Source organism: Phalacrocorax carbo, chromosome 3 (genome assembly GCF_963921805.1).
Source record: "Phalacrocorax carbo chromosome 3, bPhaCar2.1, whole genome shotgun sequence".
NCBI lineage: Eukaryota > Metazoa > Chordata > Aves > Suliformes > Phalacrocoracidae > Phalacrocorax > Phalacrocorax carbo.
In genome coordinates this window covers 41,999,776-42,013,674 of record NC_087515.1, presented here as the reverse complement: position 1 = coordinate 42,013,674, position 13,899 = coordinate 41,999,776, and the positions used below count along the sequence as shown (strand labels likewise).

At 38.5% G+C, this 13,899-nt stretch overlaps 1 protein-coding gene across 4 annotated transcripts in view; it reads left to right on the top strand.

The window, feature by feature from the left end:
- The window catches only part of EHBP1 (EH domain binding protein 1), a 224,828-nt gene that overhangs the window by 108,641 nt on the left and 102,288 nt on the right, over positions 1-13,899 (top strand). For all 4 annotated transcript variants that reach the window (XM_064446687.1, XM_064446686.1, XM_064446685.1 and 1 more), the window contains one exon: positions 4,003-4,189. In XM_064446687.1, the coding sequence (XP_064302757.1) occupies positions 4,003-4,189 (187 nt within the window). The remainder of the gene's footprint in view (positions 1-4,002; positions 4,190-13,899) is intronic.

The window sequence follows — 13,899 nt, the reverse complement described above, 5'->3', positions numbered from 1 at the left end:
TATTCAAGACAAGACTGAACAACTGAGTCATATCATGGCATTAGAAATTTTGCATATTATTTTCAATCTCTGTCCTAACATCTGTCTTTTGATTTGTTTTTTTCTGTTTTGTTTTGGGTAGTTTTTAATCATTTTTGACTAACAGTACTCTTGTGCTTTCCCCAGGAGTGGTTTTGAACCTGATAGATGGAAGGCATGAGAAATAGAAGGCTCCTGAAAGATGTTTACTGTCACTCAGGAGATACAATGCATTTTTATCCCTGTGTCTTAAACGTTTCACTGGAGTTCACTTAATGCAACACTTTGCATTTTCCTCCTGTATTTTGTGTGAAACGCGATGATGTGTTGTTGGAAAGTGGACACATCAGTTAGCATCAGGACCCTTGTCCCACTCTACTCTGGCAGATCCCTAGTTCTGATTCTGGACTCAGAGCTTACACAAAGTGCCCCAAGAGCTGAACTCTGACTCCAGTTTTGTAACAGACTGTTGTTGTAATCTTGGAAAAGGTACTTACCCTCACTGTGCCTCTGTGAAGGATTTACCTTGGGTAATTGGCTGAATTGAAACATATTTCACTAATGGTTGCAAAGATAACATAAGATTTCACAACACATAAGCAAAGCGTAGTCACAAGCGTAAGCATAATGAGGTGTTGCGTGGTAGAGAGGGACTTAGATGATCCAGTGCATATATTCTGTTGTAAAACTACGCTCTCAAAACATACTTCCTCTGGCTAAATTCTCATACCTAGCTTGAGATAAGAAACACATTTTCCTTTTGTTAGTTTGGGCATTTGAATGTTAGTGTAAAATTCTGCTTTTGCCTTTTTCAGTTTTATACGTTAAAATCAAAATGGTAGGTGGCTACCTGTTCATAAAGAACAGCACGCCTTGCTAAATTAAGTTTATTTATTTGAAAATAGCATAGCTCACAACTACTTAAAGTATAATGCTTTTAACCTTAGTACTTCTGATTGGTAATATTGCCTCATCTTCTAACCCTGCCACACTGACAGCTTTGTTTTTTGTCATTAAAATGTTGACTTTTTTTCAGTTAAACAGTAACACTGATCAAAATAATTTTTAAACTGGTCAGAATAAAACTTGCTTTCAGATATTATTTGGCTCTGTGGCTTCTTATCTCGTTAATCATTGCATGGCTTAGAATAATGCTGTCTAATTGGAAAGACTATCAAGTTGCAATCTATTGAAGCTGCCTGTTGCACAAGAAGCCACAAGCCACCACACTGCCAGTGACAGCTTAATGCCGGGTAGTTTGTCAGGTTTTGGGTTTGGTTTTTTTTTGGTGGACAGTTCAGTATCTCTTTAGGCAAATCATATTGCGTGGATCAATTGAATAGCTTCACAGAAGCAAAAAGTATGGGACCTGATCTCAGAGAAAAGTGCTTTAGTATTTTTTCAGCTAAGGCTTTTTTCAGCCAGACTTTTCCTGTGCTTAGTTTCTTGTGTAGCCATGTGGAAGGTGTTGGACCAAACTCTGCTGTGTATATCAGAGCCCCATAACTTCAAAATGCCTCTTCAGGCAAGAATGAGGGTTGGGTGGTGTTTTTTTTGTTTGTTTAATTAATTTTTCAAAAATCTTTCTCAATATTTGTAAGACCAACTAAAAGCAGTGCAGAGAAAGGTGGAAAGGGGGGTGGGGGTGTGTGTGCATGTGCGTGTGTGTGTGTGTGTGTGTTCTGCACATACTATGACCAAAATGTGAGCATTTACTCTGGCTTTCAAGCAAGTTCTTCTCTGGGGAAAAAAGGCAATCACTTCTCTCCTTATAGCACTTCCTTCTGGTGCATGCAGTAGGGTACAATTCTTCACGATTATGCACACAGCGCACACAATTCTGGAGCATAAATATTCAAAAGGTGGTTCTCCTGAACTCTTTAATTCTCATTGATAAGGTGTGGGTTTTTTTTCCCTCACACCAAATTCATTTTAACACATTACAAATACACAGAGGTAAATTACTGCCAAACATGCTGTGTCTGTTGGTTGTTCAGAAGGCTGACTTGTTGAATTAAAGAAAACCTTGTGCACTCCTGTAGAATGCATTGTTCTTCAGTCTTTATCTCTTTTATCTTCATTTTCACCTCCCTTTGAACTTTCTGGTGTTTGAAGACAGCTGAGCTGTGCTGTCAGCTAAATTAGAGCTACTGACAGCTGGTGCATTCTCCACTCCAGCATGAATACCTTCCCTTTTCTACTGCCTCCCATGGAAAACACCCATCCATTTCTATTTAACATTATTTTGATTTTGTCTTTTGTTTTGGTTGCACTGGTGGGTTTGTGCTTGATGGGCAGTAAAGTGGGAACACCTGAAAGTTGCCTTCAGTCAGCAGATGAGTTATTTTAGTGTTAGTCTTATCTTTTGCTTAAGTATCTGGATTGAGATCTCTTTCTCTACAACAAGCAGCAGCAGATTCTTAGAAAGGTCTGGAGGTTTTGTGCCCAGTCTTCACTTATGTGCTTCAGTAAACTTTGCCTTTCATAAGGAGACTTATTTTCTGCCATGTGGATTATTAATTGCTTGTCATTTCTCAATGAAAAGAGGATGATGGTAAACTGCATTAAAATAAATTCTAGATTCAGTCCGTGAGACTGGAAGACATATTTTCATACTAAAAGTACACCATACTGAGAGAAATTTGGTGTGGTGTGAAAGGAAACTCGATGAATAGTTGGTTTTTCACTTATGCCCAAATTTTGCTGTTGTAGTTGTTTAAAACCAGTGTGCACTAGCTCATGACTCTCATCCTGAGAAGTTTGTAAGTGGATCTAGCTAGGTAAGCTCTTGTCTAATGCTCTATGCGTTATTGTTTCCATATAGAGTTGAATTCAACAGACTGAGGTTATTTGTTATGATTAGTTACTCTTTATATAACTGTATGCAGATAGATTTTTGGAAATTGCAGTGACGTAGTTACATAAACATAGTTTGACATACGTGATAAATACATCTTGCAGAGGAAGTATGGACTAGAAAGGAATCAATTAACGTGTCAGTTTCCATCCAGTTTTGGATTGCAAAATATGAAAAGCAAAGATTATTAATAAAATAATCCAGTGCAAAGAAGATTCCCGTAAGTATCCTTAGCAGGATAGAAAATTGCTGGCTCTTCTAAGTGCGTAGCAGAAGCCATTGTTTGATATATTATTGATTGGTATTTGATATATCAAACTAATAGAGCAAATTTGGAAATGCTGTGGAAGTATTTCCTTAGGGTGGAACAAATGCGGAGTTGGAATGTAATGTCAGAGTTAAGAATAATAATTCTTTGGACTGCATCCACCTGGTGGGAAATGTTTACTTTTTTTCTTAAATGAGGTTTAGTTATAAAAACCACTTTCAAAATGGAGAGATGATGGCTACTTGTATTCGCAGAGAGTTATACACAAGTCAGCTGTGGTTGTCTTACACTGTTCTCTTATCCAGAGAGTATTCTTAAAAAGCTTGTGTGCATCAGAGTTTAAAATACATTAATGTGGATTGTGTACCTACGGAGCCCAAAATTTTCAGACTTGGACAGCCAAGAGTGAGGTCTCTAAAGCCACGCTGAAGTATGCATGTAGAAGTGGCATGATTCTTAACTCTGTTGTAAAGAAGCATTCTTTATTCTGTTCATTAGAATATTAAACAGCCAGGAACTTCACTCAAATTTGTTGGTATTGAGCTTGTCTGTAAATCAGGTCACTCTTTGATAGATAGCTAAGTATAATTGAAGAGTTAACTTTATGCAATTGACAAAACTTCTGTAATTTAGAGGACTTTATAAAATTTATGGAAATTCTGACCTAATGCAGTTTTAACTGTTGCAACTCACTTTTTGATTGTATGAAAAAGTAGTATCTAAAAGCATGTAAAGGCAACACATATCTTTACATGGGATAACAAAAGCATTTTAGTCATTGGCTTCTCTAAACAGGTCTTATTTTTGGTTTTAATTCCAAGGAGATAGCAAAGAAATGTGTTTCCCTTCTTTTAATTAGATCAAATCCATTTTATGAACCGAAATCAAGCCCTGCTTTAAGTAAAGTTGCTCCGCTGCAAGAACCAGAAAAGAAGATTAAAAGGAAGGCTCCTGAACCACCAAACCTCTTGCCAAAGACAGAGACAGGAGTGAATGAGAACATGTCGGCTATTCCTGTATCAAGGGAGCTTTCTTCTTCTCCTAAGGTAAGTTTTCCATATCAAAATTTTGTCTTTGTCATTAACAGTACCTTTATGTGTATTGTAGGCATCCTTTATTTCTGCAGGCCATTTTAAAAGCTTTGCTTATACTTAATAAGGTGTTGGCTCGTCTCTGTTCACTTGCTGGTTCATAGGGAGAGAGCAGCAGTAGGAGCTTGTAATGACAACAGTAACAGCAACTGCAGTTTCAAAGAAAAGATTCTTGTAGTAACAAATTATAGAATTATAGAATCATTTAGGTTAGAAAGACCTTTAAGATCATCAAGTCCAACCGTAATTGAATAAATTGTCCAACTCTGATGAGAATACAGGTTTTAGGTTTTAATTCTTATTCTAATGGAGTCTTTTTCATTTGCAATTCCACATTTCGTGTTGCAATTCAATTCAGTGTTACAGGACAGCTGGATACACCATCGAGAAGGGAGGAAATAATGTTGAACAATACTTTGTCTTGATCTATTGTAATGCTGCTAAGCTTTGCCCCTGATGAAGAGTGTGACTCCACATTTCTATCATAAATCTGGGTTTTAAGAGCTTAGTACTGGATACTGTTTATTTGTACTGGGATTTATATATTTCCCATTCCATCGGTATGTCGAAGTAAATTTTTTTAAAAAAGTCTACTTTAAATCAGATTAACTGTTTATTAGGAACGTTGAGACTAAGCATACTTACATATGCACATACATCTGTGTTTGTCAGGGGAAGATGTGAGATAACTTCTGTTGAAGAGGGCAGCATGCAGCATAGGTATTTTAGAATTATGACAGCTAACTTCTGTTGGTGTGAATTTCAGCTCTAGCGTTTCAGCAGTTAGCACCACTTGTGCTTTTTTAAACAAAATAAGCATTTAATAGTGCACATTAATGGGCCTTTCTTAAAAATGAATTTGGTACGTGCCGAATGCTTGTTTTGAAGGGTAGGAAGATGAGGTCAGAAGGTTTACCTTCCAGCACATCTCTCCCACTTTGTGCATATTATCGTCTGTTTTGCCTTGTATTGGAGCTGCTGTACTTTAAGAATTGAATGAAACTGCTTGTCATACCTATCATTTTATTGCTTAATTACGCAGCCAGGTTGCTGACATGTCCTTGTCCCCCCAGGCTCTGATCTTGCTGTCGTTTTACCACTCAGTCAGGGTAAAGAGTATGAGACCAGAAATCTAATCTGTGTCTGCTCATAGCAAAATAAAACAACATAGTAAGGCCACAAGCACAATTCACAAGTTGCTCTTAATATGCAAAACCACAACCAGAGAAATATTAAATCAGAGGGTAGCAGTTTTATAATGCGCTGAGATGGGGTTTGATCCTGTTCGCTGGAGGTTCTCTGAAAATGTTACACATTATTTGATTTCTGGTGGAGTCTGGCCCTCAGGTCACAGCAAAGTGGCCAAAGTAAAGCATTCTGGTACTACCAGGCAGAGAAGAGACATCTGTGGAGGAGATTTTATCAGCTCACTTGATGGAGGTTGTGTCCCCATTGCTCATTGAGAGGTTTTTTTACAGGTCTGCATCTATGTCACTGCTTTATCATTATGCTGAAATAACATATTACTGCTACATTTGACTGTCGTTGGTTTTGTCCACCCCAGACTAAGTTTTAGATTGTCTGAAAGCTGAAATTGATAAAGAAAAGATGCAGGACTGAAGTCACTGAGAAGACCCCATTGTTATGAACACAATCCGCTAGTTCCTACTCTTAGCAGGATATCGGTTCCCAAATATTTTGGCACTTACCTGTTTGCAACCCGCCTCTCTGCCACTGATGCTGAGGCACAGCTGAGATCAGCAAAGGTCCAAGTACTGAAACTTTGATATTCATTAGGGCCAGGGGGGAAAATGGAGCTCTATGCTGACCTTCTCTGGTACAGAAAGCTTTAATATTTTTAACAGCATTTTGGAGGATAGGAGACCATTAGGGAAGGTGTCAAAGCAGATGCAGTGTCCTGGTTTATTATATTACAGCTAGCGTGGAAAGTTTTGCTGACTGGGTGTCTTAAAATATTGTACAGTCACTTGCAATTCGGAAAGCTTTCTGTAAGCACAGGTTTTCTTTCTGTGCTTGTTTTACTCTAAGGTGATCTAATAATGTTAAATCAAAAGCACTTTACTTGGAATGCTTTTTGAAATTTGGAAAAGTACTGGCATTTAAAAGAAAGAAAAGAAAATGAAACTATTTCCTCACACTATAGTACAAAATAGTGCCCAGGCAGGACTTGGACTGTTGGCACAAATAACTTGTTTGTTTATTACTCAATAATAGTGACAATGTTTAGCAAATCTGAAAAAACTCCATCAAAAGGTGTAGACACTATACAAACATGAACTTAGCACACACCCTTATGTAGGGGGAATAGTCCCATGGAGGTAAATTTAGGTAAAGGGAGGTTAAATAACGTACTGTACTCTGTTTTGTCCAAGTTTGCTGTGCACGAAAAGCCTATGCTGCAATTCTGACCAGAACCTAAGTGTCCTGACATGTTCAGTTCCCTGTCTTGGTTGTCTTCATAGGAAATGTCTGCAGAGCAGAAATGCTAATCTTTAGACTACACAAACACAGCATTAGTATTACAACTTTAGAGTTTAGGGGGAAAAAAACCCCAAAAATGCTACTGCAACTTTGACAGTATTTGGAGCTCATTTTCCTTCACATGCTAACGATGTTTATCACATTTGCTGAACACAAAAAATACAAATGGTGTTATTGGCATCTATATATTCTCAAGTTTATTAGGTGGAAATTGCTCCTGAAAGATTGTTTGACACATGACAGATTCCTACTGAAGATACAGGTTCCAAATGCTTGAAATTATATTACCCTGCTAAAAAGAAAAATTTTAGATGTTGAAAACTGTAGTGAAGTTCCTAGGCATTTAAATACCAGATTAAAAGTAAGGCAAGAAAGGTTGATATTTTCCTAAGTATATGCCCCAAAATCAAATCCCTAGGGTACAGCTGGACACCAAAATTGCTTCATTCAGTGTTCAGCTGCAATGAGCCTTCTAGTGTTGGCATCCAGCATATAGGAACACTTTCACAGAAGTGCAATTGTGTTTGCTGTTGAAACATCATAGCCTGAATCCAACACTACCATTACCCAAGTAGTGGTGGAAGGTGTTTCTCACCTGAGGGATATCTGACTTCCCACACATGATTTTTTTTTCTGTGTGTGTATGTTTCTTAATTTATAACAGCAGTGTCTGTGGTAATGAAAGAGAAGAATAAACCAATTAATTTTTAGCGGTTAGTAGTCTCAGACATGTCTCATTTGAGAATCCACTTAAAATAATGCATCTAAGTGAATTGCAAAAGGCCCTCTTTTAAGGCAGTTGTGTGGTCTTTTAACAGCTGAATGCTATTTCTAGATTTTCCTGGAATCATATCCACAGTTAATTACCCCTATTATTCCTGATGCCACAAACCCCAAACTCCTTCTGGTTCCTTTGTTCAGAGATGTATGTTCTACAAGATAATTTGGTGTAAAAGTTTCACGTAAAACCAGGCAGAAAATTCCAGAAAGCATTTTCTGATTTGGTGGTATCTAACATCATGCCTGGTATCCCCAGAATAAAGCAGATTCTCCAGGGTGGAGTCATGAGTTGGTGTTAACTTTCAAGAACTCCATGACCGGTGAAGATAGAATATGAGACTAATAAATAGGCATTAACTTTAATAGCCATGAAAATGGTAGAATGAGATCTGGTTGGGGGCCTGACATAAAAACTTACTGCCCGGGAAATTATTTGTGATCGTTGGTCACAAAGACAAGTGATGATACCAAATACAGACAGTATTTAACTTTTATTTTTGCCTTGAAATGATTGTTCTCAGCCATATGGTGTACATGTGCCTGAAGCAGTTACAACCATAACAGTGTCTCCCGCTGCTGCAGGGCTTGCCTTTAGCCTCTTTTGTCCCCAAAGTGGTTGCCTCATTTGGTGTCCTCTTACCATTCCTTAACAAATTTCAGATGTGAGAAAAGAGTGCAAATGAGGCTGAATCTGCCTGCCCCCCTGAGGGTTTTAGTCTATGTGGGGTTGGCTGAGCTCATGAGCACTAGTGATTGAGTCTTGCCCCTTTCATATTAATTCTGCACAGGGGACAGGCACATCCACTTCTTTAGCTGCTGTAAGATCATCCCAGCTGCTGTCGCCTCTTTCGCCATTTCCAACATACCTCTCTCTGCGCATTGTTCACATTGTTCTTAGAGGGGTTGAGGTGGGAAGGGACCTCTGGAGGTCATCTGATCCACCTCCCCAGCTCAAGAGGGCCACTTAGAGTCAGTTGCCCAGGACTGTGTCGTAGAGCTTCTGAACATCTTCAGTGGCTATTTGCAGGAGCATTGGACTAGTTGTCAGCCTGGGCTTTGGTAGCTCACAGAGATCTCCATCTCACAGCTTCCTACTAGACTACCCAGAATATCTCAGTAAATGAAGTTGCTGCACGCCAGTCTTGGCATTAGATGTTTCTCTGACAATACATGATTCTGTGAACAGACATGGAATTGATATCAGACCACAGGATGCTTTTTGAACCTGTTCTTGGTTTTTGAATTACAGCTGGGAACCAATGAAAGTGTATAGCACCAGAACGGGATGATAAGTAAGCTTAAGTTTGTCATATTAATGTATATGCCATTCTCATATTTATGAAAGTCACAGTGTTGCTGATAGTCATGAAAACATGGGCATTGATTTTGTTGCTTGTAGATGAGAGCTTGTGATAGCCTCTTACATTGGCAGAAAAGGAGAATACACATTCACATAATAGTTCAAAGCCAATAATGTTTCTGGTTGTCACTGTCCTTTTTTAAGCTTTCTCTTCCTTTTTTAAAGCAAAATGAATTGTTTTGCATGCCCAGTGATAATCTGCTCTCTCATGCCAGGCAAGCTAACTCTTTAAGTTCTAATGAAACATATTTATAGAAAACATGAAGAAATACAGAATCCTTTTTCTGCAGGATATGTAATAACCCATCTCCATCCAGTATCCTTTGTAATCTATTATGTATCTGCAGTGCTTCTGTTTAGTGGAAGGGGAGGAAAGTAACTCTCCAAGGTCTCAGAGATGCCATAGTCTCCCATTGCTCACTTTTTCCACTTCTATTTACCTTGGCATTATCAACCTTATGTAACTGAACAGTAGGAAGAGCTCATCTTAAAACACAGACGCAGTAATGCAGCCAAGAGGAGAAATTACATGGAACTTCAAACATTAGACAAAGATCACTCATCATCTCTTGGTGTCAAAAGTGACTCAGGTGTCCATTCGCATAAGGACTTCCTGGCTCTGTGGAACATCTTCTTTAATGACTTTGCTCCTTTCCAGCTTCACATTAGCTGCAGAGGAGTTGTGCAGCTCATTTGCATGAGATCTTTGTCATTTCCTATGCAGATAGATAGTTCGTCAAGCCCAAGGAAGACTTAGGAGGTAGTGGACAGAATTTTAAGGTATCTACTGTTATGGACTTCTGCAAAAAAGGCACTCCTTTATGTTTGGACATAAAACAACCTCATCAGAACATGTGCTAGAATAAGGAATGAACTGTTCCCTTTCAAATGCAAGTGTAGTATTTTTCTATTTTGCTGAAGGTATGGGCCAAAGAGTATCTTCTGCTTGTCCTCAACTACTGCATGCTTCAGGGTTTGGATTTACTGTATTGCATTCAGTCCCTATCCTGACTTCTTGAGTTCCCACCTTGCCTGCCCCATCTTGTGCCAGCACCAGTACGAACTGTGAGTTATGAAAGTACCAGGAGCACAACACTGACACAGGAACACTGCAGGACAGTCCCTTTCAGTGGTAGCATAGTCATTACTATGCTAGGCAATGTATCCTTAGTGTCTCGGCAGTTTGCTGGTTTGGGGTTTTAGTTGCTCGCAGCAGCTGCAGGTTCTAATGATGCAACAGTACTTACACTAGTACTGCCAGGAAGTACTAAATGCAGTTACTTTGTCAGTATAAGAAAACTAAAGTCTTTTGTTCTCTGTTTTTACTAGTTTTGTGCAAGTCAAATGATTTGTTAATGAAGGGGTCACTGTTTATGCAAATGGAGTAGGGATGCAGTATATCATTGCAAAGTATCAGATAGCTAATTATTACATCATCTAGTACTGTTTCATGTATTTCTGTTTCGTTGGTGACCAGAACATTTGCTAATTTCTCTGTAAATGGGAAAAGCATTTTATATACATGCACGCACATATGTGCATATATACTAGTGATTTTTGAGATAAAATTATCTAATTTCTTATCTGTAGGCCATATTTGTAAAAAAAAAAAACAAAACTGTTGAAGGCAGAGAATGTTAAAATTAGTACAGTCTGTTTTGAAGCTCAACTGCAAGTGCAGGCTTTTAAAGATGGACTTCTACAAATTACATCTTTTTAGGCAAAATGGGCTTTCATTCCATGGTGTTTCTCAGCCTGCTTTCTATCTTGGAACCATAATGATTGGAGATTACTGCCTCCCTCTGTAGCACCAAAACCAGGACAAAGAATAAAACAAATACAAGTGCATATTGTGGAGAAAATTTAGTGTTTCAGTAATATGCAGCAGCGGTTAGCAGTTTTATTGACTGCTTGTGTGAGTAAGAATTCCCAGGACTGGCCCTCAATAGAATGGATCCCATTTTGAGATTGAGTCACCCAACGGCCTCAGGTAAAGGTATCTAGATTTATATAAATATATATATATTTATAATATAATGTTATATTACATAAAGTTTATATACTTATATATAATTTTTAAATATTTATATATATACAAATATAAAATTCCTAGAGGTGTCTGGTTCCCTCCCTTGCTAAGATAAGTTAGACTTGACCAACTAATTGACAGGCATTTAAAGTTGGTGAGTTTAATTGTCCCTGAATATTTACAGACTCTTGTGTATATGACGTAAAGAACAGACCCGTAACTGGACAGGAAAAAATGGGAAGATGTTTCGAAAGCTCTTTCTCCCTTCAACCTGCAAGTATGACTGCACGTGAATAGGAGAATGGATATAGAGTAGGACCATTGATGGACAAAGTTGTTCAGCAAAATGTAGATCCTTTGCTTTGCTCTACCTATTTAATTAGAGATTTTGTAAAAACTGGTACAAAAGTGGTGTGTAACATGTGATAATCTATCCATGAGCAGTCAGAAAAGAGACCAGCAGGAGGGACATCTTCTTGCTATCCATTAGGACCCAAAAGAGTACATCTGATACTTTATGGAAGTGTTTGAGATTCATGCTTTTATGACTGGTCTCCTTAGGCTACCAAAGTGATTAATTCTTTCTTAGTTGGGCATTGCTTGTTTTGCCTGAGTGGTTTTACTGTAGCAGTTGTCAGTGTTAGTAATGTACCAGGTTTTGTTTCTCTGCAGCCTTGCTTCATTCCCTCCTCCTTGCAGGTGGCTTTATGAATGTAAGTTGGAGGAGGCTGGTATCTGCTGTCTTCATACTATTCCCATGATTGGTGCCAACAGGAGTTAATTTTTAGATGTCAAGAGTGTAGATGAAACCAAGCCCTTCCTTGTTCTATCTGCTGCTTTCTGCTGTTCTGATGGAAGTATTTAGTACCCATTTTCTAGCCACAAGATAGTCAAACTACTGTCAAAAATATTCATGTGCTGTTCTATAGTCACATTACCTCTAAGAGAGGTACTTCCTTCAGAATTTAAGGTTTAAAACCAGAGAAGTTGATAATTTACTCACATGTTCCTGTAGCAGGAGTTATGTACAGGTTTGGAAGCAAAGCTGAACTCTTCCCAACCTCAGCCCCTCACTTCTCACCTAATCTTATTTTCAAGCACACACAGCAAGAAGCCAGAGTGGTATCTACATAGAAACACATCATCACATGCAGGTCTTTCTGCAGAGCTCACGACTCATGCAGGACCATACATATTGTTACACAGGGAACTAGTCCAGGTTGTGTGCTGTTTGAGACAAGGGACAGTGGAAAGGCACTGCTTTCTCTGACAATTAAGTGATCTTATGCTGTCCAGGAACGGTGAATATTATCTTTTCCTCTGTCATGAATTAGTTATGTGGTGCTAAGCTAATATCTTGAACCGGATTTTGGACTGTGGTGGTTTTTTTTAAGTTCCCAGCTTGATACAACCACGATAAATTAGCAGAGTTATTGGCTTGACTCAAATGCCATGCAGCTGAAAGAGTGCTGTTTTGTGGCACATGAAGTATAATAAAACAAGCAGTTCTCTGTAACGTCAGGTCTTAGGTGGTTCAGACTGAGGACTCAAAAGCAACAGCTTCCAGTAATTTGGAGTTGGGTTTTTTTGTGGACCTCACTTTTTCTTCAGTTAAATGGACTGCTACCTCACAAGAATGTCTGGAAGATTAAATGTTGAATCTTCTAGATTCCAGTGTTCATCTATGTGGTATTTTAGAAAAGCCCTTTGATGAGATTAATGATACCATGTTCGGTTCAAGGTGCAGGGAGTGTGCAGCAGATGAGGCACGAGGACAAAGAATTAAGAATACTGTGTAGTTCCATTAAGTGAGGATGTTTGTTGAGTGCTCTGCATGAGGGAGAACTCTAGGGGAAGAAGTACGCTTAAAGATTGTATCTCAATGCAGATATACAAAGGGTACTAATTAACACTGCATATGTAACCATAATTCTGTAATATCCCACCTTCTGAACACTTGATTTGGCAACTATAAGTGCTGCTACTTTAAGTGTTTCACTGTTTCTTCTTTAGATCTTTTTTAGTAGTGGGGATGCAGATAACAGGTCTCCAGGGTTGTCCTGGAAAAATATTTTTCATTGCAAATTAATACACATAATTTGCAGGATGATAAATGCTTGGCCTCCCCTGCAATTTTCATAACTGCTCTGTAAGGTATTTCTGCGTTATTGGTGCAGTGTATTTCCTACTGAAATGGATGGAAACATTGTCAGTGTCTGCAGCAGTTCTGGGCTGCACCAGTTAGCACTTCCGCAAAGCGTCTGTGCAAATAAGGTTTGGTAATTTAACCAGTGTTATGACATTCAAAGCCTCACTTCTAATATTTTTATATTTAACTTACATTTACAAATTACAGTGCGCAGATTTGTTGTCATAAAATAGTACTTCTTGTGGAAAAATGTGCACTTTAGATACGTAATGTCAGTATTTTTATATGCTTTATTTTATCTTGGGAGTTTAAATTTGTGCACCATTCTGTGAGAAGAAAATCCATCTCTGGTGGAAACTGAAAAAACCAACAGGCATAGAGTGCATTGTGTGACGAAGTAAAGGCGAATATTGTTGCTATGTGCCACTAAAATGCCAGCACCATTGCATATAGGCAAACCGTAACAAAAAAATACTGCTTTCACATTTTATTCAAAAAATGACACTAATACTAGAATTTCTTTAATGTTTCCCATGTAAATGTGTGTGATGATTTATATAAACCTTTCAGTTTCCTTGAATGAAGTATCCAAGAGTCTGTCTTACCAACAAGTGCAGGGTCGCTCAAATAAGACATACATCCTGATCCAGGAACTGCTTCAAGGTTGCGGAGGTCAGAGGAGGGATGACCTTTGCGTGGTGGGAGTAACCCCGCTGCCTTTTCTGGGCTGTAGCTTCCTACTTTAAGAGGTGCATCAACTACTTTGAGGTCCAGATGAGAGAGAAAGAGGTGGAGAAAGTGAAAACAGGGGATCTCTGGAGGGAGAGCAGGGAGTGTGTGCTGGA